This window comes from Xiphophorus maculatus, chromosome 24 (assembly GCF_002775205.1).
Source record: "Xiphophorus maculatus strain JP 163 A chromosome 24, X_maculatus-5.0-male, whole genome shotgun sequence".
In the NCBI taxonomy this organism is placed as follows: domain Eukaryota; kingdom Metazoa; phylum Chordata; class Actinopteri; order Cyprinodontiformes; family Poeciliidae; genus Xiphophorus; species Xiphophorus maculatus.
In genome coordinates, this window is record NC_036466.1 from 7069187 (window position 1) to 7091556 (window position 22370).

Genomic DNA, 22370 nt, shown 5'->3' on the forward strand with positions numbered 1-22370 from the left:
AAAATATGTAAAATCGTTTGTTTTTTCATAAAGAAGCAGCAGGGAAAAGAGGTTTGAACCATTACTACCGCTAACCCCTTGGATTGCGTACCTGAAGTGCGTTCAGTCCCTCTGGTGGCTAAACTTGATAATTACAACTACGATAAAGCTGCAAAAATTATAAAAACGCTCCCTGTGATATCTTTCAAAATAAAACACTGGGAAATAAAATAACTACGGTTATAGTATGAAGCAGACTAAATGATTCAAAAATAAGCTACTGCCTTAAATTAGAACCTTAAAAAATTGTTAAATACACAGAAAACAATGTTTCTGTTTATGAAACTGTCAAACTAAAGATAAAAACTAAATATATATATATATAAATTTTAATATCTTTCCTGATCTGAATACAGTAAGCTGAACGGCATGGAGGATTAAAATAAAGCTGCTGTTACTCTATCTGTACACAGTAAGCTGCATAGAAAAAAACTCCAACAAAGAACATTATTAAAAACTGTATTGGTTTATCATTAAACACCCAGCAACACACATTACATTAAAAGAGATATTAAAAAAATAAAATAAGCCAATCACGCCCTGCTACAGATTGGCAACCTGTCCAGGGTGACCCCGCCTCTCACCCGCAACGTAGCTGGAGAGGCACCAGCACCCCTCCTGACCCAATTAGGGACAAGGGTCAACAGAAAATGAATGGATGGATGGAAAATGAGCCAATCACCTCATTACCCCACTAATTCTCTGAGGCCTGAATAAATCAGCAAAATCACAGTAAACAGCTATGATGGGCTACATTGAGTCCTAAACTTTTACAATTAAAACACGAAATATGGAGTTAAAAAGGTAAACAGCCAAAACAAACTGACATATTAAAGCACTGAGAATCAGTGACTATGATGAAAACTTTATTATTTACAGATTTTCAGAACAAAAATAAAAAGATAAAAAGATGTAAAAATCGTTTTCTTCAAATTATAGATGTTCCTGAAAACTGCTCTAAGATCAGAGTTTCTGTAGGACATCCAGTTCTAAACTGGTTAAACTGGTTTCTCTGATGGAAGCTGAAGTTTCTCTGCAGTTTCCAGTAAAGCATCTTTTTATCTGTGGAGCTTTGAGGAACATTTTCATGTCAGCAGAAGGAAGAAGCAGCAGAGAAAAGAGGTTTGAAGTGTCTTTCATGGCTTCAAAGCTGAACTGAAAATGATTCCCATGTTTCCATTCTCAGACCATTTCTGGTTCCAGGATGAAAATGAATCAGAGAGAAAAAAGATCAACTTTCCAGTTGAATCCAGTTCAGATCAAAACTCCATGAAGCCTCTAAATGGAGCCCAGTTTGAATTGGATCTTTATTGATCCAAAGAGACAAACAATATCAGACACTAAATGACAGACACGAGAAAATAAACAGGAGGAAAACCTTGGAGGTCAGAGGTCATCATCATGATCCAGTCAGAGTCTCTTTAGACTCAAACTGCTGCAGCTTCAACCTCTGAGGATCAGCAGGACACTGAGACCATTCTCTACTTCACAGAGATCAGAACCTGCAGAGAGAAGAAGGAAGGAGAGAGCAGATCAGTGAGTGTTTCCAGCCTCTCTCCAGCAGCAGTCAGTGACGCAGCACATCCACTAGATGGTTTCCAGGCTGCAGTCAGACTGATCTCAGAGCTGTGACTAAGATGAACCTGATCAGTTGTTTCCTGTTGAACTGAGAGAACAAACAGATCTGAGATCAGATCTGCTGCTGCCACAGTTTGATGGATGAGGACCACTGTCTCTAGACATGTTGGACGGCTGGACGCTGGAGTCCAGCTGGACTTCCTGGAGACATGGACACAGCAACAACACTCATCTTCACACCAACACAAACACAGGAACACAGCAAGCTGCTGCTCCTCTGATTGGCTGACTGCTGTCTCTGTGTCCAATCAGGAAGCCTGAACCATTCTCCTCCCACTGAGAAGCTGCAGCTTTACTGGGAACACTGGATCTTTGCTTTGATGCTAACTGGGTTTAGTTCAATATGCTGACAGGAGCTGGACTCACTACAAACATTTACTTACTTTACAGCCTTTACTAGATTCTGCAGCTGCAGAACATCTGAATCCTTCAGGTTGTTTCCTTCCAGGTCCAGTTCTGTCAGACGGGTCGGGTTGGACTTCAGAGTTGAGGCCAAATAATCACAGCTGATCTTTGACAAACTGCAGTGATTCAATCTGAATAAAGAATAAAAGATGTGAGCTGAAGCCAACAGGATGCAGGTTAACCAGTCCAACAGAACCAGTTAAAGATTCTCATCAATATTAATGCCAACAAGCTGCTGCTTCAATAAAGACCTGCTGACTTCAGAACCAGAACCAGAACCTGGAACTGGGTCATGTTGTGTTGGAGGATTTTAGTCAGTAAAATCATTCCAGGTTCTGATCAAAGTGTTGAAGCATCAGTCATTGATTATTGATTTGTTCCTGACAGATTCCAGGAATTCACTTTTCTAGACTGGGTTAAATGACCTTTGACCTGCTTCACATGAGGGGGATTTCTACACACTGGGGGTCCGAATGCTGTCCTGTTCTGACCTCAGATCAGCAGGTCCAACTCAGTTACACAGAGGGACTAAATTAAACTCTGGATCCAAGTCCAGGAACAAACTCAGAAAATATTTATTAGAACAGAAGAAATTAATTTGATTTATGATCAATTATATATAATAATTCACAGAAATATCAATAATTATATAATTACATACTTCAATGTCTCCAGTCTGCAGCCATCAGTCTGTAGAAAACCACAGAGCTCCTTCAGTCCAGAACCTTCAAGGTTGGTGATGGTCAGGTCCAGTCTTGTCAGATGGGTCGGTTTGGACTTCAGAGCTGAGAACAGAGAAGTCATGCTGGTCTCTGACAAACTGCAGAGATTCAATCTGAATAAAGAATAAAAGATGTGAGCTGAAGCCAACAGGATGCAGGTTAAAACTGAAATATGAACAAATAAATAATAAAAATGTAGAAAATTAATTTCCCTGAATGTAAAAGAAACATGATGAACTGATTCTAACATCTGATCCAGTCAAACTGGTTTAAAGAGTCCAAACCAGCAGAACCAGAACATTTGATCAAAAAGAAACTCAAAGTTTTCTATCAGCCTGGATGAGTTGAGCTATTTCTGCTGGTTCCTGATCATCAGCTGGAGACCCGACTTGGTAACTGGATCAGAACCACTCAGTTTCTTCATTAATGGCCTTGGGTTCTTATTAAAGCTGCTGAAAGCCAATGGAGGCCATTATTTCCTAAGGAGACGTGACCTGATGAAGCATCATCACAGAGACGAGGCTCCAACCGACTGACAGCTGTCAGACTGAAGAGGACGGTTCCTCTCTGACCCGGCCCAACAGAACCACAGCTTCAGGACAAAGCTGAGGAACCTGCTGCTGCTGCAAACCTCACTTTCATTCATTTCATCTAGATTTGCTTTTCTACAATCAGTCATTTCTTAGATTTGGTCATTAATGATGATTTGAACTTGTCAGTGTTTGTGGCTCGACTCTGGAGGAACAACATTTCATTCTGGATGTAAAGATGAGAATCAGAAATGAGAAATAAAACAATCTGAATCTTTACCAAACCAAACTGAAACATCTCCATCATTAATTTACATCATTTGAATTATTTTACTCATTTTGTTCATCCACCAACGGGTACGAGGGTTGCCGCCGCGACAGGCACCGACAACCTTGCGGCCACAGCTCCGACCGGCCGCCTCGACAATGGAGGCACGGAACACAGTCCACTCAGACTCCATGTCTCCCACCTCCCCCGGGACGTGTTCAAAGTTTTGCCGGAGATGGGAGTTCAAGCTCCGTCTCACAGGGGATTCCGCCAGACGTTCCCAGCAGACCCTCACAACACGTTTGGGCCTGCCAGGTCTGACCGGCTTCCTCCCCCACCACTGGAGCCAACTCACCACCAGGTAGTGGTCAGTGGACAGCTCCGCACCTCTCTTCACCCGAGTGCCCAAGACATACGGCCGCAGATCCGATGAAACGACGACAAAGTCGATCATCGAACTGCGGCCTAGGGTGTCCTGGTGCCAAGTGCACATATGGACACCCTTATGCCTGAACATGGTGTTCGATATGGACAATCCATAACGAGCACAGAAGTCCAACAACAGAACACCATTCGAGTTCAGATCGGGGGGGCCGTTCCTCCCAACCACACCCCTCCAGGTCTCACTGTCATTGCCCACGTGAGCGTTGAAGTCCCCCAGTAGAACAAGGGAGTCCCCAGGAGGAGCACTCTCCAGTACCCCCTCTAAGGACTCCAAAAAGGGTGGGTAGTCTGAACTGTCGTTCGGCCCGTAAGCACAAACTACAGTCAGGACCCGTCCCCCCACCCGTAGGCGGAGGGATGCTACCCTCTCGTTCACCGGAGTAAACCCCAACGTACAGGCGCCGAGATGGGGAGCAACAAGTATGCCCACTCCTGCCCGACGCCTCTCACCTTGGGCAACTCCAGAGTGGAAGTATGTCCAGCCCCTCTCAAGGAGGCTGGTTCCAGAACCAGAGCCGTGCGTCGAGGTGAGACCGACTATTTCTAGCCGGAACCTCTCGACCTCACACACTAGCTCCGGCTCCTTCCCCACCAGAGAGGTGACATTCCACATCCCAAGAGCCAGCTTCTGCAACCGAGGATCGGATCGCCAGGGTCCCCTCCCTCTGCTGCCACCCATCCCACACTGCACCCGACCCCTTTGGCCCCTCTCACAGGTGGTGGGCCCATGGGAGGGGGGACCCATGTTTCCTCTTCGGGCTGAGCCCAGCCGGGCTCCATGGGTTAAAGCCCGGCCACCAGACGCTCGCCATCGTGCCCCCCCTCCAGGTCTGGCTCCAGAGTGGGGCCCCGGTGATCCGTACCCGTTGGTGGACACCTTCGGTGAGGGATGCCGTCAGGCTGAAGAAAGAGTCCTACCGGGCCTTTTTGGCCTGTGGGACTCCGGAAGCAGCTGATGGGTACCGGCAGGCGAAGCGGCATGCGGCTCGGGTGGTTGCTGAGGCAAAAACTCGGGCGTGGGAGGAGTTTGGAGAGGCCATGGAGAAAGACTTCCGTACGGCTTCGAAGCGATTCTGGTCCACCATCCGGCGTCTCGGGGGGGGGAAGCAGTACGGCACCAACACTGTTTATAGTGGGGATGGTGTGCTGCTGACCTCTACTCGGGACGTTGTGGGTCGGTGGGCAGAGTACTTCGAAGACCTCCTCAATCCCACCAACATGCCTTCTATTGAAGAAGCTGAGCCTGGGGACTCTGGGTTGGGCTCTCCAATCTCTGGGGACGAGGTCGCCGAGGTGGTTGAGAAGCTCCTTGGTGGCAAGGCTCCGGGGGTGGATGAGATCCGCCCGGAGTTCCTTAAGGCTCTGGATGTTGTAGGGTTGTGTTGGCTGACGCGACTCTGCAATATCGCATTGACATCGGGGGCAGTTCCCCTGGACTGGCAGACCGGGGTGGTGGTCCCCCTGTTCAAAAAGGGGGACCGGAGGGTGTGCTCCAATTATAGAGGGTTCACACTCTTAAGCCTCCCTGGCAAGGTCTATTCAGGGGTCCTGGAGAGGAGGGTCCGTCGGATAGTCGAACCTCGGATCCAGGAAGAGCAGTGTGGTTTTCGTCCTGGTCGTGGAACACTGGACCAGCTCTACACCCTCGGCAGGGTCCTGGAGGGTGCATGGGAGTTCGCCCAACCAGTCTACATGTGTTTTGTGGACTTGGAGAAGGCGTTCGACCGTGTCCCTCGGGGAGCCCTGTGGGGGGTTCTCCGGGAGTATGGGGTACCGGGCCCTTTGATACGGGCTGTCAGGTCCCTGTATGACCGGTGTCAGAGTCTGGTCCGCATTGCCGGCAGTACGTCGGGCTCGTTTCCGGTGAGAGTTGGACTCCGCCAGGGCTGCCCTTTGTCACCGATTCTGTTCATTACTTTCATGGACAGAATTTCTAGGCGCAGCCAAGGTGTTGAGGGGATCCGATTTGGTGGCCTTAGGATCTCGTCTCTGCTTTTTGCAGACGATGTGGTCCTACTGGCCTCATCAGGTCATGATCTGCAGCTCTCGCTGGAGCGGTTCGCAGCCGAGTGTGAAGCGGCCGGGATGGGGATCAGTGCCTCCAAATCCGAGGCCATGGTCTTGAGCCGGAAAAGGGTAGAGTGCCTTCTCCGGGTCAAGCGGGGTGTCCTGCCCCAGGTGGAGGAGTTCAAGTATCTCGGGATCTTGTTCACGAATGAGGGAAGAAGGGAGCGGGAGATCGACAGGCGGATTGGCGCAGCGTCTGCTGTCAAGCGGGCGCTGTACCGGTCCGTCGTGGTGAAGAGAGAGCTGAGCCAAAAAGCGAAGCTCTCGATTTACCGGTCAATCTACGTTCCCACCCTCATCTATGGTCATGAGCTTTGGGTCGTGACCGAAAGAACGAGATCGCGGATACAAGCGGCTGAAATGGGTTTTCTCCGTAGGGTGGCTGGGCTCTCCCTTAGAGATAGGGTGAGAAGCTCAGTCATCCGGGAGGGACTCAGAGTAGAGCCGCTGCTCCTTCACATCGAGAGGAGCCAGTTGAGGTGGCTCGGGCATCTGGTCAGGATGCCTCCTGGACGCCTCCCGGGTGAGGTGTTCCAGGCACGTCCCACCGGGAGGAGGCCCCGGGGAAGACCCAGGACACGCTGGAGGGACTATGTCTCTCGGCTGGCCTGGGAACGCCTCGGGATTCCCCCGGAGGAGCTAGAAGAAGTGGCTGGGGAGAGGGAAGTCTGGGCCTCCCTTCTGAAGCTGCTACCCCCGCGACCCGACCTCGGATAAGCGGAAGAAGATGGATGGATGGATTTTGTTCATCAGTAAAAAACATTTAAAGTAAAAATCTGAAAAACAAAGTTCAATAATCTCAAAGTCTGAAATAAGAAAAAAAAATATATATAAAAAAATATATATAAGGTAAAAAGTTTTAGAGATTTTATTCTGACATTTAAACAGGTTGTTTTAAAATAAAATATACTAGAATAAAAGCATTAATTAAACTAATGTTTAAAGTATAAATGAATGATTTTATTGTATAAATAAAGAAAACAAACCTCAGATTCTTCACTTTACTGACTGAACTCTCCAGGATCTCAACCAGAGGCTTCACATCAGAGTCTTCAAAGATTCTAAATCCCATTGTTCCCAGTGTGATCTGATTTATTTCCAGTTCAGTCAGATCTGGGTTGGACTTCAGAGCCGAGGCCAAAACTTCACATTCAGCCTTTTGGATCAAACAGTCACCAAGTCTGTGATTAGAGAAGAAATAAATTCAGTTCTAATGAAATCAATCTGGATCATAAACAGACTAAAATATGATAACAGTGATGTCATCATCTGATCAACATCTGATCTTCAATTTACTGAGTTTGACCCCACAGAGAATCTGTGCAGTTCCTGGTTAAAGTCCAGGTTCTGGTTCTGGTCCAGGCTTCATGTCCTCAGACCTTCAGCTGCAGTCAGATGTTGAAGATCTTCTATCATCTGTGAAGGAAAGTTCAGTTTTCTCTGCAGCATCTGATGGAGCTGCAGCATCAGAGCCTCAAAGGAGTTGAAGCAGCTGATGAAGAGGCTGACTGAGCTGATGAAGGAAACTACTGGAGATGATGGAGAGGAGGAGGAACTGCTCACAGCTTGGACTTGGACTAGACCATTTGGCTCAGAGGAACAAAGGTTTCAACGGATATTAGAAGAAATTGTTGCTAAACTCTTAAAGAGCTGAAGACCAAAACAGAGCGTTTGGGTCCAGCAGCATTTTTCATGGTGAAGCAGTGAAAGTTCTCCAGTAACTAGAAGAGGCTGAGATGTCTAAAAAGTTGAAGCTCATGTCTCTCCAGGTCTTCATGGCTAACAGCTTCAACAAAAGCTGCAGATGAAGAGTTGATGAGGAAAATGGTTCCAGCTCTGGAAGCAGAGTTCTCAGAGCTTTGGGAGGATCTGACAGAAACTAGGACTTTTTCTGGAGCCAGACAACAATCACCACATTTTGCTCTCATTTACAAACTCAGAGGAAACTAGTGGGAGGAGGAAGAGTTGGTTCACTAAGTTTCTAACTGGTTTCCATGACAACAGCAGCAATTATTGGGGTTATTTTAAAGTGTCCATCAAACCTAAACAGTGATTTTATATATATAAAAAAAGACAAAGATCCTAAAAGGAGTAGCGGCTCAATGAGTGAAGAGGAGTTTAAAGTGTAAAAGTCTCTCTGGCTGATTGGATCTTTCAGACAAAATAGATTTTTTTCTAGAGTTCAGGGTTTTCTATTCATTTAAACATGAAAACTGATAAAAAGATAAATATTTTTAAAATGATCAAAATGTCTAAAACCAGAAGCTGCAGCTGTCCTGGATGAGCTGAATGTTTAGATGGTTGAATGGCTGAAATAGTCCAGAGGATGAAGGAAGAAGTTAAAGACCAAAAACATCCAGAAGCAACTTGAAGAAGAAGAAGAAACAGGAGGACAATAGAGCTGAATCAGCATTCACACAATGAAAACATCTGGACTCACCGAGCCTTTCTGCAGTTCCTCACAGCTGGAACCAGTCTCAGTCGTCCTGATTCTGATGTGTTGTACTTCTCCAGGTCCAACTCATCCAGAACCTCTGACATCTGCAGCATGAAGGCCAGAGCTGAACAGTCAGTCACTGAGAGCTGCTTCCCTGAATCCAACAGCCGTTGGATCTCCTGATAAAATGAGACGTCGTTCATCTCCATCAGACAGTAGAAGATGTTGATGCTTCTGTCAGTAGAGATTCTATCAGTGTTCATCTCCTTCAGGTTGGTGATGATTCTCTGGATGGTTTCTGGACTGTTCTCTGTCTGACCCAGCAGATCTTCTAAGAGTCTCTGGTTGGACTCCACAGTGAGACCATGAAGGAAGCGGACAAACAGGTCCAGGTGGCCATTTTTACTGCTGAGGGATTTCTCCATGACTTTCTTCATGAACTCATCTAGAGATGTTTCTCTGTATTTTTCTCCCAGAAACGTCTTGATCACCTCTGACTTCCTGCTGGTGAAACAGTGGAGCATGTAGACTGCAGCCAGAAACTCCTGGATGCTCAGATGAACAAAGGAGTAGACGGAGATGTCGCACGTCCCTCTCTCTCTTTTAAACATTTCAGTGAACACTCCTGAGAACAACGCAGCATCTTTGATGTTGATGCCGCACTTTTTGAGCTCTTCGTCATAGAAGATCAGGTTTCCCTCCAGCAGCTGCTCAAAAGCCAGTTTTCCTAGAGACTCAATCAGCTTCTTGTTCTCTGGACTCCAGATTGATCTTGTCTTTTTTCCTCCATCATACTTTTCCTTCTTGATTGCGAAGTTAACCTCCAGGAATGCTATGTACATCTCAGTCAGAGTCTTTGGCAGTTTTTCTCCCTCTCTGGTCTCCATCACATCCTCCAGAACTTTAGCAGTGATCCAGCAGAAAACTGGGATGTGACACATGATGTGGAGACTTTTTGATTTCTGGATGTGGGAGATGATCCTGCTGGCCTTCTCTTCATCATCTCTGAATCTCTTCCTGAAGTACTCCTCCTTCTGGGGGTCAGTGAACCCTCTGACCTCTGTTGCCATGCCAACACACTCAGCAGGGATCTGATTGGCTGCTGCAGGTCGTGTGGTTATCCAGAGGAGAGCAGAGGGAAGCAGTTTCCTCCTGATGAGGTTTGTCACCAGAACATCCACTGAGCTGGACTCTGTAACATCAGTCAGGATCGGATTGTTCTTGAAATCCAGAGTAAATCGACTTTCATCCAGACCATCAAAGATGAACAGAACCTGGAACGTTTCAAAGCTGCTGATTTCTTTGGTTTTAGAAAATAATTTATGAATCAGTCCTAATAAGCTGAACTTTTCTTCTTTTAACATATTCAGCTCTCTGAAAGTGAATGGAAATATGAAATCAATGTTCTGGTTGGTTTTGCCTTCAGCCCAGTCCAGAGTGAACTTCTGTGTTAACAGTGTTTTCCCAATGCCAGCCACTCCCATGGTCATCACTGTTCTGATTGGTTGATCTCTTCCAGGTGGGACTTTAAAGATGTCTTCTCTTCTGATTGTTTCTTGTTTCCTGGATGCTGTTTCAATGTGTCTGACCTCATGTTCCTGGTTGACCTCTCTAGTTTTCCCCTCTGTGATGTGGAGCTCTGTGTAGATCTGGTTCAGAACGGTTTGATTTCCAGGTTCAGCGACGCCTTCAGAGAGACTCTGGCACTTCTTCTTCAGAGACGCTTTATGGTCACTCTGACACCGAATATCAAAATCTGAAGAAAGAGACAAAGACAGGAGAGGAGACACTTCAGCTGAACATAAGGAAAACAATAATTTTTTGATATTCTCAGAGACAATTTGTGCATCAGCTTTAATGGATGAGAAAAAAGTAAATCAATAAATAAAAAGCCCAAATTTTATAAAAATTCTGTATGGTAAGAATAACAAAAGTCACGACTGTAACTACGGTTCTATGAATCCCAGATGACCACCAGAGGCGGAGCTTAAAGCACTGAATGATCTCACCTGAGTGAAGTTGGCCCCCCCACCTTCTTCAAATCAGACAAAATTGGTGTCAAACGTTTGTGCTGGTTTGTGCAGCAAAGATTTTCATTTGTGCTCCTATCATTCTAAAGATATAAAGAAAATTATTCTCCAGGGGTATTTAAAATATATATATATTAAATATTTTATGTTTTTGTTTAGCAAAAATTGTCATTTGTACTGCTATCATTTTGTAAGTTGCTAACCTATGAATATGAATACTTTAATTTTAACCTGGAAGAAATTAAATTCAAACTTGGTCTTATTTCGAATGAACAGGTTGCTACAATGCCTCCCAAAACAATCTTGGTGACCTGTATCTTAGCTTCTGATCACTAGAGGGTGCTATTAGACAAACTGTACTTTTTAAATACAAAAAATAAGAAAATAACCAAGCATGTGCTTGGCATGTACTCAGCCCTTTTGAGGTCAATGTTATGATCGACAGCAACACTTCTTTTCAATACTTCATAGCAGTGCATCAAGGTAAGTTTGTCCACTTGCACCTGCAGTATGCAAGATTCATAAAAGGAATGTATTTTTACATATTTTCCAAAATTGTTACTGTTTCAGTACAGTATGATATAAGACAGCTCATCTGTGCCAAAAATATATATATACATATATTCAGGCTTCTCCTCCAACCTATGCTATTGCAATCTGCAGAAATGCACCCTCAACAAACCCTCAGAGCCAGGAGATGAAGAAGGTGGGGGGGCTGGTTGACCTTTGATGACCTCTAAAAACATTTCTTTATATCTTTAAAATGATAGCAGCACAAACAAAAAATTTTGCTGCACAAACCAGCACAAACGTTTGACACCAATTTTGTCTGATTTAATAAAAGTGGGGGGGCCAACTTCACTCAGGTAATGATCTCTCTTGCACAGGTCGAGAATCTTATACCAACATGGTCACATGTGACCCCCGGTGACACCAGTAAGTCTATATAGTCACGTGACAATGACAGCTCAGTCCCTTAATCTTCTCGTGAAACACGATGATTCTGAGGGACCGAGCGCTCTGGCGGTCACAGGACTCGGTCAGGTCGAGCTGAATTCGCCACTCTTCACCCGTAAACCGACGAGCGAATAGGCCAGGAAACCCTGTTGAGCAGAAAATGCCACCAGAGGTTCCCCAGCAGCGTAAAAGGGGCATGAAATAGAAATATAAGTACAAACCCATCACCGTTGCAACACTCAATGAGGCAAGTCGAACACGGCTGCACAATGTAACAAAAGCAAACCTGAAGCAGCTACGATAATAAATAAAGACAAGCCAGATATGGCGGCACAATATAATAAAAAGCAATCCCAAAAACGGAAATTAATTAAAACCTTCAATTCATCCATGTGCTGAAGATGTTTGACCATCAATCTGCAGGCTCTCTGTTCTTCTTCATCACAGCATCTATTTTGTTGCAGTCCTTGTCTGCTCTGGTTTGGTTCTTCTCAAGTTTACCTTCTATCTCTGAATGTTTAAAGACGCGATCTGATAGAAGGTCATCAAGGAGCTGTTAACTCTCAATATTATTGGTGAATATTGTGATGAAAATATTGACTGATTAACAAACATTTTCATCACTTTTTTTCTCCTTTCTTTATCATCACCAGCACATAAGTTCCAGTTACACCAGCTGAAATAATTGATCACTAAAAGACTTTTAAACCTTAAATTTCCAAATCTCAACTAAAGACGTGGATCTGGTCCAACAGAGACGACAGGAGGCTCTGATTGGAGGAGTTCAGTCTCACCTGGAGAACAGCTGCTCTTATTGGCTGTCGGCCGTTCAGCTCCTGTTCTGGGTCTTTCTTCACACTCACAGCTCCTGTAAAGACATTTCTTCATCAGTGAAATATTTCACTATCAACAGGCTGGAGCTGAACATGTTCATGAAGGTTCACCACAAACTAGAGACCAGAACTGGGTCAGAACAGAACCTGAGATCATTGATGATCTCTGGTGTGAAGTTCTTCATTGTATCATATCTGGTATCATGACTGATACCAGTGTTCCCAGTCTGGAAGCTGCAGTGCTTCACTGGGTTTAGAGACAATCTGAGTCGTTGCTCCTCACATTGTTGGTTGTTTTTGTTTTCATGCAACATTTTTATCATTGATTCATTCAGACCTTCATTCAAACTTTGATTTACTGACCAACATCCTTCATGACTAACTTTAAATTAATATCTCAGAAAATTAAGTTACTGTTTATTAAAACACTGAAGATCAACCAGTTAATATCTTTTATTTTATATCTCTATAGATTCACATGAATCAGTTAGAAAATGGTTTCTTACTTTCTGTCTGATGGCTCAGGTTCATTACTGAAGTATGGAGGATCATCTTTGGACCAGTCACTCCTCATAGATGGACTGATGGGTCCTGGAGGTTCTGCTCTGTCCTGATCTTTCATCTTCTGGCCTTTTGGAGAGAGAAACCAGAACCAGTCAGTCCAGTGATCCGGTTCCAGTAACTGTCCTGTGAAGCAGAAAGCTGGTTCCCATCATGTGTTCAGAGGATCAGAGTGAATCATTTGAATGAATGAGTGAACATTTCCTATGAACTAGTGAACTTATTTAGCTCCCAGTGGACTTGAACGCATCATGACTCCATTGTAGCTCTGTATGGAGGGAGTCAGTGAGCAGAAGGTTCTGAGGGAGCAGCAGCTCAGGTCGGGTCCACAGCTCTCCTCCAGACAGAACCGGGTCCAGCTTGGATCTCAGCAACATGTCAGCCTCTGTGTGCAGCTCAGCAGGATTTCCTCTCAGCTCAAGAGACACAAAGCAGCTTTCAGGGACCACAGCATCCAGCTGAGGTACCAGCTGGACCCACTGCAAGGAATCATGGGTAAACAGCTGCTTCAATAGGGGGATGAAGCCCCCAAACACTCAGCGAGGCCTGAAACATATTTAGTCTATTGATCTGATTGAACTTCAAAATAAAGAGACACATTAATGCAACTCTTTTAGTTAGAAACTAGTTTGTTACAACTGATCTAAAACGTTTGTGAAATTATTTGTTTGATTATTATTGCTCCATTTAAAAGTTTTGTTATTTTTAGGGTTGAACCGACTGCAGTTTTCTGGCTGATCGATTCCGATTTTGCAGATACTGATTGCTAAACACAGCAACCTTTCAGGTAAGAGTCAGTCTGGATCTGGATGCATTTTTCCAGCAGAGCTTTGAGAGACAAAGAGTTTCTTCCTGCTGAAAGGAGCAACAAGAGGAAAACCTGGAAAAAGACCAAACTCAGTGAGGAGGAAGAGAGGAAATCTGTGGACGGCTTAAAGCCGGTTCTGATCCACAGACAAGAGAAACATCAGTTTCTGCTGAACCCCAGACTGATGAGGGACGGAGTGATGTGATTCACTTCCTGCTGATTTCAACAAGCAGAGAAACTAGTTTACAATGTTTTAGTTCTGCTTTTTAGGTTAAAACACCAGAGAGAGTCGCTGCAGCAAGAACTGATGGACTGTAAAAGTTACATTAAGTTCTCAGTTTATTTAGATTAAATCTGAAAAGTTCATTATTGCTCCACACAAACAGATCAGCTTTAGATGCTGCTGTCATGGTAGATCATAGCTGATCATTCACCAGGTTAACTGCGCAGTAACTGAGCTGTGTGTTTATAGTGTGTTCAATATTTCTCTTTTTGTTCCTTATAGTCGCATAATGTAACCTCACTTAGCATCACTTTAAAAGCAGCAACGTCTCACAATAAAGTTTTTCATTTGATCTAATTCCTTTCTAGATCAGGCCTTCAATAAAGTAAACAGAGCGCTGCTGCGGGGACCAGGCCCTATGAGAGCCGAGCGACCCAGGCCGAGGTGACTGAGGCCCCGGGAAGCCTCGGTGGGTTCATCGGTTAGAAAGGCTCCAGAGAGCCGAGAGACACGGAGGGACCCGGAGCGGCAACACTTACCTCTAGTAACAAGTCAGCAAGTTATTTCCATCCTGCAGCTCAAAATGGAGGCTGATCTGAACGAGACCAGAGTTGGTTTCAATTTCTATTTCCACAGGAAGTCACGTAACTTGTGTTTTCCTCTAGAGCCAAAGTTTGATTCATCTGAATAAACATTAATAGTTCAGTTAGATTTAACAGAGTGAAAAAACTAGAGTGAAGATGGAAAAGCTTCAGTATTTCTGTTTTGCTGTTAGTGAAGCAGATCTGAAGCTGAGCAGCTTTTTTCAAGGATTCAGCAGAAAACCAGCAGAACAAACTGCAGTTTAACAGGCGTTTGATGGAGGATTATGAGCGCTCACTGCCCTCTGGTGGTGAACTATCGCAACTACAAATATTCCTCTTCATATTAATTGCAGTTTATTTGATCTCATTTTCACTTTTATCAGGCCAAATCAAATCAGCTTACATTAATGTTAAATAAGAGTCACTGCAGGGTTAGTACATGGAAAATAAAACTTATTCTATAAAAATCTTCCAAAAACGATTCACTGTGGGAAATTTTGAGACTCAAGGCCTGAAAAAATATAAATAATAAAAATGTGTTTGAAATAAAATTCAATCACCTGCGATAGGAGCATCAAGCAGGATGAAAGGGGCTAATAGAGAAAAATTAAATATAAAAAGTTAATAAAGTTTAAATTATTAGTACTTAATATTACTTAGTTAATTGCAGTCTTTTGTAGAACTGAATTAATCTGTAAATAAATGTATTACACATACAATATTATGCTGCTGCTGTTAATGTCATTTAAATACTTTTATCTGTTTTTAAAGACTGTCTACAGAAATAAGAAAAGATCCGCCGTCAGATCGTCCACCATACCTGCAGAGACGATACGGGTCAGAACCTCCTGAGGTTTGATCCCACAATAAGAAACTGGAATCGATTCCACCTGCTGCCAGCGGCGCCTCGGGTCCGACTACGACCAAACCGACTTGGTGGTCCTTACAGAACTGAGCCAGGATGCTGTGGTTGCTCACCGACACCTCTGCAGAAACGCAACAGAAAGCTACAGATGCTCACCTCTGTTTTTCAATTCTGTCCAGTGACTTCAGCTAAAATACATCCTATGTTGAGCAGTTAGCAGGTCCAACAGCCCCTCAGGTACCAGAGTTGCTGATCTTGCCGCAGCTGGCGGTTCCTGCGTTTCCGGGAGCCACCAGAACCTGCTGGACCCGGGGCGACTGGGCCAGCTTCCAGGCCAGCGCGTGTTCCCGTCCCCCGCCTCCTACCACCAGAACCCGCTCCGCCATCGCAACTGGAACCACAAGAGATTCGACTTGAAGGAGGATTTTCTCTCACCGTGCGAAGCCACCGTGCAATTATGCAAGCGCTGACCTTTAGCAGGAAGAGCCGTGACCTTTTCCAGGGGATGGAGGTCCGATGAAATCGTAGAGATCAAACCAATGAGCTGGAAGAAAAAGGAAACTGGACTTTTAACACAATCGGCATTGATCTGGAGCCCCAGATTACTGCAGAAACAGAGTAAAGATAAACGGGCCAATCTCTGGGAGAACAGAGAGTCCAGTGTTGGACCCTGGCTGAACATGTTCAACTCTGATTGGAGTCACTGGGCTCATGTGACCTCCTGAAACCAACTGATAGAAAAGTACATATAATAAGCTGGGAGCAGATTTAAAATGCCGCTAGAAAATAATGAAATCTTTATTTGCATCCATCACTTTTAAGCTTTTCTTTTCTAAATATTGTTGACTTTAAAGTGAACCTAGCAGCAAAAAGACGTCGACATGCACAACATTTACCAACCTCTGTTGGTATGAACCAAGAATTACTCGCAGCCCGTTTCGCCTGCTGTGCTTTCCCCGCTCTCCGTGGGTGGACTGACCCTCCGTGGAAGCTGCGGGGAGTCGGGACACATGTGACGCAACTAAACATTAACACACACACACACTGCGTGGAGTCACAGTGAGAAAAACATGCAAAGTTTGCACACAAACTAAATTACTAACGAAAAAAGAGAGAGAACAGAGAAGCTAAAACCGTCGACACGTGTGGAGTCTTACCTTCACCAAATGATGGGAGGAACACTTTTTGGATTCCACTACTTCCTATGGGAGAGAAAGCGCAAAGCATCACGGGAGACGTAGTTCGTTTACCGCTAAACTGTAAAATAAATAGTTAACATTTACTTTTAATACACTTTCTAAAGCAATAATGAAGCTTCAATCATCGTTAGAGCTAAATTAGGATTTTAACTTTTTCACTACCATAGATGTGGTTAAAATCTATGGCCAGCAAACACAACAAACGGAAGAAGTTTATCAGATTTAAGAGTTACTACTAACAACATTACTTCTTGAAGTTTTTTAGGAGGATTTCATTCAACAATATTTTACAAACGTACTTTCAGTAATGATTTAACTGCATTTGCAGTATTTTCATACTCTAATAATTCTTTCCTTCGTTTCAATTTCCTCCAAAATCCCCATCTTATCTTCTTCATTCATCTTTCACATCGTTTTTCTTCGCTGCCAGGATTACCTTTGTGAAAAAATGTCTTCATTCCTCAACGTATCTGTTATTTCCTAAATGCTTCACTACATTAAATTAAATAACCAGCACACCTTTTTTGACTTCATAAGAACCTGCACATCATTCTACATTATCAGATCTATTTCACTTATAGCCTTCACACTAAATACTTTATTTTTACTTCAGACATGTTGAAGCAGTGCCGGGTCCTGAACATGAGAATCGTTCCCTAAAAAGAAATGCAGCTGATCTTCAGGAACGATTTTGGAAAGTTTCCTAAAATCTCTTTAAGAACTATATACATTTTTTAACTTGTATAAGCAACCTACTTATTCAGTTTGCAAACTTCACCCTTTTCTCCTACAAATGCTCATTATGGTAAAACTTCACAACTGTTTTCATTTTGACTCCACACATTTTATTATTTGGAAACTGTATTCTGGCTTTTAGTGCTTGATAATTCCTCTCTGATTCCAAACTTATGCATTTAAAATAAATAACATAGTATACTTAAATATTTCTGCTTTTAGCATTTGAGAGTTTATATTTTAGTTATACATTGAACATTAATATTTGAACTTTTTAAAGAAACACAGAACATTCCACAAAAACATTTATTATTAGTATTGTAACAATATTACATGTAAAACATGACGGAGAAACAGCAAAAGATGCGACATTTCTACATCTTTAGTGGAAAAAACGGAGCAGAAAATGAACCGAAGCTCACTAACTCCAACTCCATATTTCAGTCTCATAACTAAGATGGAGTTGAAGCTTTTATTGCTTCTGAAATAAATAAATGAACTGAGATAATCAGCGTTCCAGCTGACTGGAGGAGAATAATCAGAGAGCTGCTTTCCTTTCCAGCGTTTCTCCAGTCGGTTTTTCCGTCGTCACAGCAGAGGAAGTTCAGGAGCCTTGAGGAGCTGCTGAGCCACGTCTGAACCCGTCAGCGCAAACAGCGTGACCCCTGAACTGTACGCCGCGGGGATGCTGACGTGAGCCGTCCTGGGCCCGTCCTCCAGCTCTTCCTCTAACATCATCCGCCTCACTTGACCTGGAGAAAAGAAAACCAGAATCAAACCAGGCTCAGAGGTCGGCGTCAGGTGGGTGAGGAAGGTCGCCGCCTCACCCTCGACGTCCAGCTTCCACCAGCGCGGGTCCGACTGAATCTGGGAGAGGTCGGTCGGCGGACCGTCGGGCGTTAATCTCTGCAGAACGTCTTCCCGACGAACCAGCAGCACCGACTGGCTGCAGAGTCGCTGATGAACTTCGACCTCACCGACTGAAAGAGAGAACAGAACCAAACTTCTTTATGTTCATATAAAAGTAGATGACAAAACAGAGATGCGCTCATCCCCTTCTTTCAATTCTGATACAGAAAAACAATTCTGATTTGACTTGAACCATTTAGAAACAAAAATCAGAGATAAACGTACTGAAATCCTATTTTATGTGACAACTCTGCGCCAGTACAGCTCACTTAAAGACACACCAGCATGTAAAAACAACTTTCATTTGTTCAGTAAGTGGAATTAAGAGTAAAATAACCAATAACTAAACCAACAGGTTGACTGCTTTGGTACAATATGGTAAAATAAACCATAAATCTTCTGGCTTACACACCTACATCCAAAGGGTTGGTCATAAAAACGGCTCTGGGCGCCACTCCAAATATGAGCTGATGGTGCCAAGCGTCGGGGACCTCCTCGCCGTCGGGCACGGCCACCTGCATGTTCATGGTCGCCACGGGAACGACGCCCTTCCTGATCCAGCGTGCGAGCCAGGAAACCAACCTGACGCGCCGCCGTGGATAAAGGTGGAAGAAGCGGCCGACGGCCTTCCCGCCGCTGGCCTCCTGAGCACCTCGGATCAGCTGAACGTGAGTCGCACCTGGACGAAGGTAAACATGACCGGTCGCTAACGGCAACAAGAAAAAAGATTCACACTACAGATTAATTCATGGAACATCTACATTATTTTTTAACTAATTCACTCCTTGTGTTTAGAACATGCAGAGTGATGTCAGGGCGGCCATCTTGGTTTGACTTATTTTGACTTTGAATTCAGATCTACATTAAAATATTAGGTTGAAGCTGTGACTTCTTTTCTATAGCAAGAATTGTAGTAATTTTTTTAAAATTTCTACAGAAAAAATAAAATGTTTAAATGAGAAATGTGAAATTTTACTTTGGTATTAGTTTTACAGATGTTTTTTTACCCATCACCATCATATCAGAAGAACTCTAAAAATTCATTTAGTTTGTTTTAATGACAGAAATCATAACATGTTAATAACTACAAGCTTTTTTTCCTAATTAAAACGACTTTCGCTTGTAATTTTATCAAGTACAATTTTGAATTTTTTTCAAATACTATTATGAGGACTTTCAGAAATAAAATTAAAAGACTATTCTTGTAACCCCACTCTAACTTCATCGTACAACTAACAGACAAATATCTCTTGTCATTGGACATTTTTTAAGAGAAAAAAACGAGAAACTCAATTAAGATCGGATGTCATATGAACAAAAATACTTCATCCAGATCCCTTCAAATTATTTACAAATTAAAACTTGCAGATTTACATTCTACTCTCTGTACTCTAACACAATCAACAGCTTTTAAATACAGAAAATTATGACCAAAAATACATTTTCTGTCACTGCTATCCGTTCTAATCTCAATAGAAATGAACAGCTGCACATTATTTCGCTGGCAAACATGTCAAAAACTATTCTTCACGCTCCAACATCCCATAATATAAACATGGCCGCAGCTCACCTGCTTCGCTGCGGGACAGCAGGTAGTCTGGCAGCGGAGACTCGTTCCTCCTCAGGCGGGTCTGGACGCAGCGGTCAGCTTCTTCCGGCGCAACATCCACTCCGAGGGCCTTCAGGACGTCCACCACCGCTGTGGCCCCGCAGGCCGACGCTCCGATCTGCTGGGTCTGCCTCTCCAGAGCCTCCTGGATGGACCACAGCATGGCGGCAGCCGCCTCTTCCTCCTCCTGGTCCTCCGGCTCTGCCTCCATCCGAGCGCTCCACCTGCGGAGAAACGATCAACTTGCTCTAATTTTAAATAAAATTAAGCGCCACTGTTAGTTATAAAGCGAAAACAGCGACACCTACTGTCGTTTCTGTAAAATATTTCAATCCGTTCGGCTTTTGCTCCGTTTCACTTGATATTTTTCTCCACTTTCCGCCAGAATGACAACCACCAGCTGACTACAACAACAATGCTCAGTGAGCATGCGCACTGTACACGAGAAGAGAAACAGCGCGGCCGCTAGCGCCCCTAGTGGTGTGAGGTCACAACTGCATCCTTACAGAAACATTTTCTACATCCAGGAATACTGATTTTATATTTCATTCATTAATTTAATCCGAGTTATATTTGATCTAAGGGCAGCTTGATAGTTTTGTTCAATAATCCACACAGTAAAAGTGTAAACTTTGTCCATTTTTTGGTAAATAATGAGATTTTTATGCACACTTACACTAAAACATTACATAAAAAGTCAATTAAAAGTGTAAACCCTGTATAAAAAAGTGTCTTATTTACAAAATGACATTTCATGACAACATTTATAAAGAATCATATGTCCTTTTTTACGTACAACCTTCAAATAAAGTCTTATCAAATTTACTTCCTTGCAACCACATTGTTTTAAATAATATCACACCCTGGTTCACTTACACCTGCTTAGTTGTTTATGCTGTGGATTAATTTCACATTAAAACATTGTAAATAAAACATCAGCAAAACAAGAAGTGAACACCCACCTGATCCAGACGCTGCTCTTCTTCTTCTTCTTCTTTGGCGGTTGGCAAGCAACTTATTGATGTGCATTACCGCCATGAACTGGAATGGAGTGTGGATCGGGATGCTACATATATATTCCCCCAACCCCCCCCCCAAAAAAGAAAAATGACGAAACCTTATATCATTTCTATCAATTGCGTTTTCTTAAGATAATTTATTAAATAACAAAAATATACAGACTCTGCTCTGCTGCTGCATGGAGTCTGAACCGGTTCTGATCCAAACATGACTAGAGCTGACCCAGCTGAGGCTCCGCCCCCTGACCCAGCTGAGGCTCCGCCTCCTTCCAGGTGACAATAAACACCTTTATTTTCATGTTTTCCTTTGTATAAGTTGAGCTGTAAAACTTTAGGTCAGATTTGAACTTTTTCAGGTTTTTCTCAGTTTTCTGCTCATTTCCAACCAACATTTTATTGCAGGAAATAATTTCAGGAAGGAACCAGAAGATTCAGGAGTCTGGGAGATGAGACTGTAACCGACCTGAACACTGAGGCCCCAGAGCGCCCCCTGCAGGATCTGCTGCACCATTAACCAGACAGAAATGGCAGTTTTATACAAGTTATTATTCTAATTCAATAGCTGATTTAATTAATCGAGTTTTGATTGAAAAGATTGGTTCTCATCTGTTTTATTAAAAAAACATCTTCAGTCTGAATACTGCAAAAATAAACTGCTGGCTAAATTAGTAGCTTAAAGCTGAAATCAACTTGAGATGTTTCTGCTTTTTCTAATTTAAGCTGTGAAACTAAATGTGAAAACTTATAATACAGCAATAATGGCATGGAGGATTAAAATGAAGGTTTAGTTATTATATGTGTACACAGTCAGCTGCATAAAAAATACACAAAGATTTTTTAAAAACTTTATTTGGTCGTTAAACATCCAGCAACCCACATTGCATTAGAAGAATTATGAAAATCAAACATGAACCAATCAGCACATTATCCCAGTGATTCTCTGAGGTTTGAATAAATCAGTAAAATCACAGTAAAGAGCCTGAAGTTCTCTAGAAAACTCAAAACATGAAATATGGAGTTAAAAAAGTAAAAACCAAAACAAACTGAGAGAAATTAAAGCTGAGAATCAATGATGACGTAAAACTTCAAGATTTAGCTTTTACAATGAACATAAAATATATAAAATCTTTTTTTTTCCAGGTTCCACATGTTCCTGAAAACTGCTCTAAGATTAGAGTTTCTGTAGGACATCCAGTTCTAAACTGGTTAAACTGGTTTCTCTGCTGGAAGCTGAAGTTTCTCTGCAGTTTCCAGTAAAGCATCTTTTTATCTGTGGAGCTTTGAGGAACATTTTCATGTCAGCAGAAGGAAGAAGCAGCAGAGAAAAGAGGTTTGAAGTGTCTTTCATGGCTTCAAAGCTGAACTGAAAATGATTCCCATGTTTCCATTCTCAGACCATTTTTGGTTCCAGGATGAAAATGAATCAGAGAAAAAAGATCAACTTTCCAGTTGAATCCAGTTCAGATCAAAACTCCATGAAGCCTCTAA

At 43.2% G+C, this 22370-nt stretch overlaps 2 protein-coding genes across 6 annotated transcripts; both read right to left on the reverse strand.

The window, feature by feature from the left end:
* Window positions 1-485: 485 nt before the first annotated feature.
* Window positions 486-16596, reverse strand: LOC111607665 (NLR family CARD domain-containing protein 3-like). 4 transcript variants are annotated; one of them, XM_023329850.1, is made up of 13 exons: window positions 16569-16596; window positions 16312-16402; window positions 15883-15955; window positions 15653-15802; window positions 15367-15532; window positions 14502-14557; window positions 12877-12995; window positions 12332-12405; window positions 8554-10306; window positions 7100-7294; window positions 2744-2917; window positions 2061-2213; window positions 486-1541 (listed from the first exon to the last, which is right to left on the reverse strand). In XM_023329850.1, exons 7-13 carry the CDS (start codon window positions 12990-12992, stop codon window positions 1535-1537), a joined length of 2472 nt encoding a protein of 823 aa, XP_023185618.1. In that variant the 5' UTR covers window positions 12993-12995; window positions 14502-14557; window positions 15367-15532; window positions 15653-15802; window positions 15883-15955; window positions 16312-16402; window positions 16569-16596; the 3' UTR covers window positions 486-1534. The 4 variants fall into 4 exon arrangements, with proteins under 4 accessions (XP_023185618.1, XP_023185617.1, XP_023185616.1 ...); XM_023329849.1 differs by having other exon boundaries at window positions 12877-13000; XM_023329848.1 differs by having other exon boundaries at window positions 12877-13057.
* A 1041-nt stretch (window positions 16597-17637) lies between these two features.
* On the reverse strand, window positions 17638-20283 carry LOC111607667. 2 transcript variants are annotated; one of them, XM_023329854.1, is made up of 5 exons: window positions 20172-20283; window positions 19825-20087; window positions 18667-18933; window positions 18173-18325; window positions 17638-18097 (listed from the first exon to the last, which is right to left on the reverse strand). In XM_023329854.1, the coding sequence occupies exons 2-5, from the start codon at window positions 20072-20074 to the stop codon at window positions 17934-17936; spliced, it is 834 nt and encodes a 277-aa protein (XP_023185622.1). In that variant the 5' UTR covers window positions 20075-20087; window positions 20172-20283; the 3' UTR covers window positions 17638-17933. The 2 variants fall into 2 exon arrangements, with proteins under 2 accessions (XP_023185622.1, XP_023185621.1); XM_023329853.1 differs by having other exon boundaries at window positions 18667-18960.
* Window positions 20284-22370: the final 2087 nt, after the last annotated feature.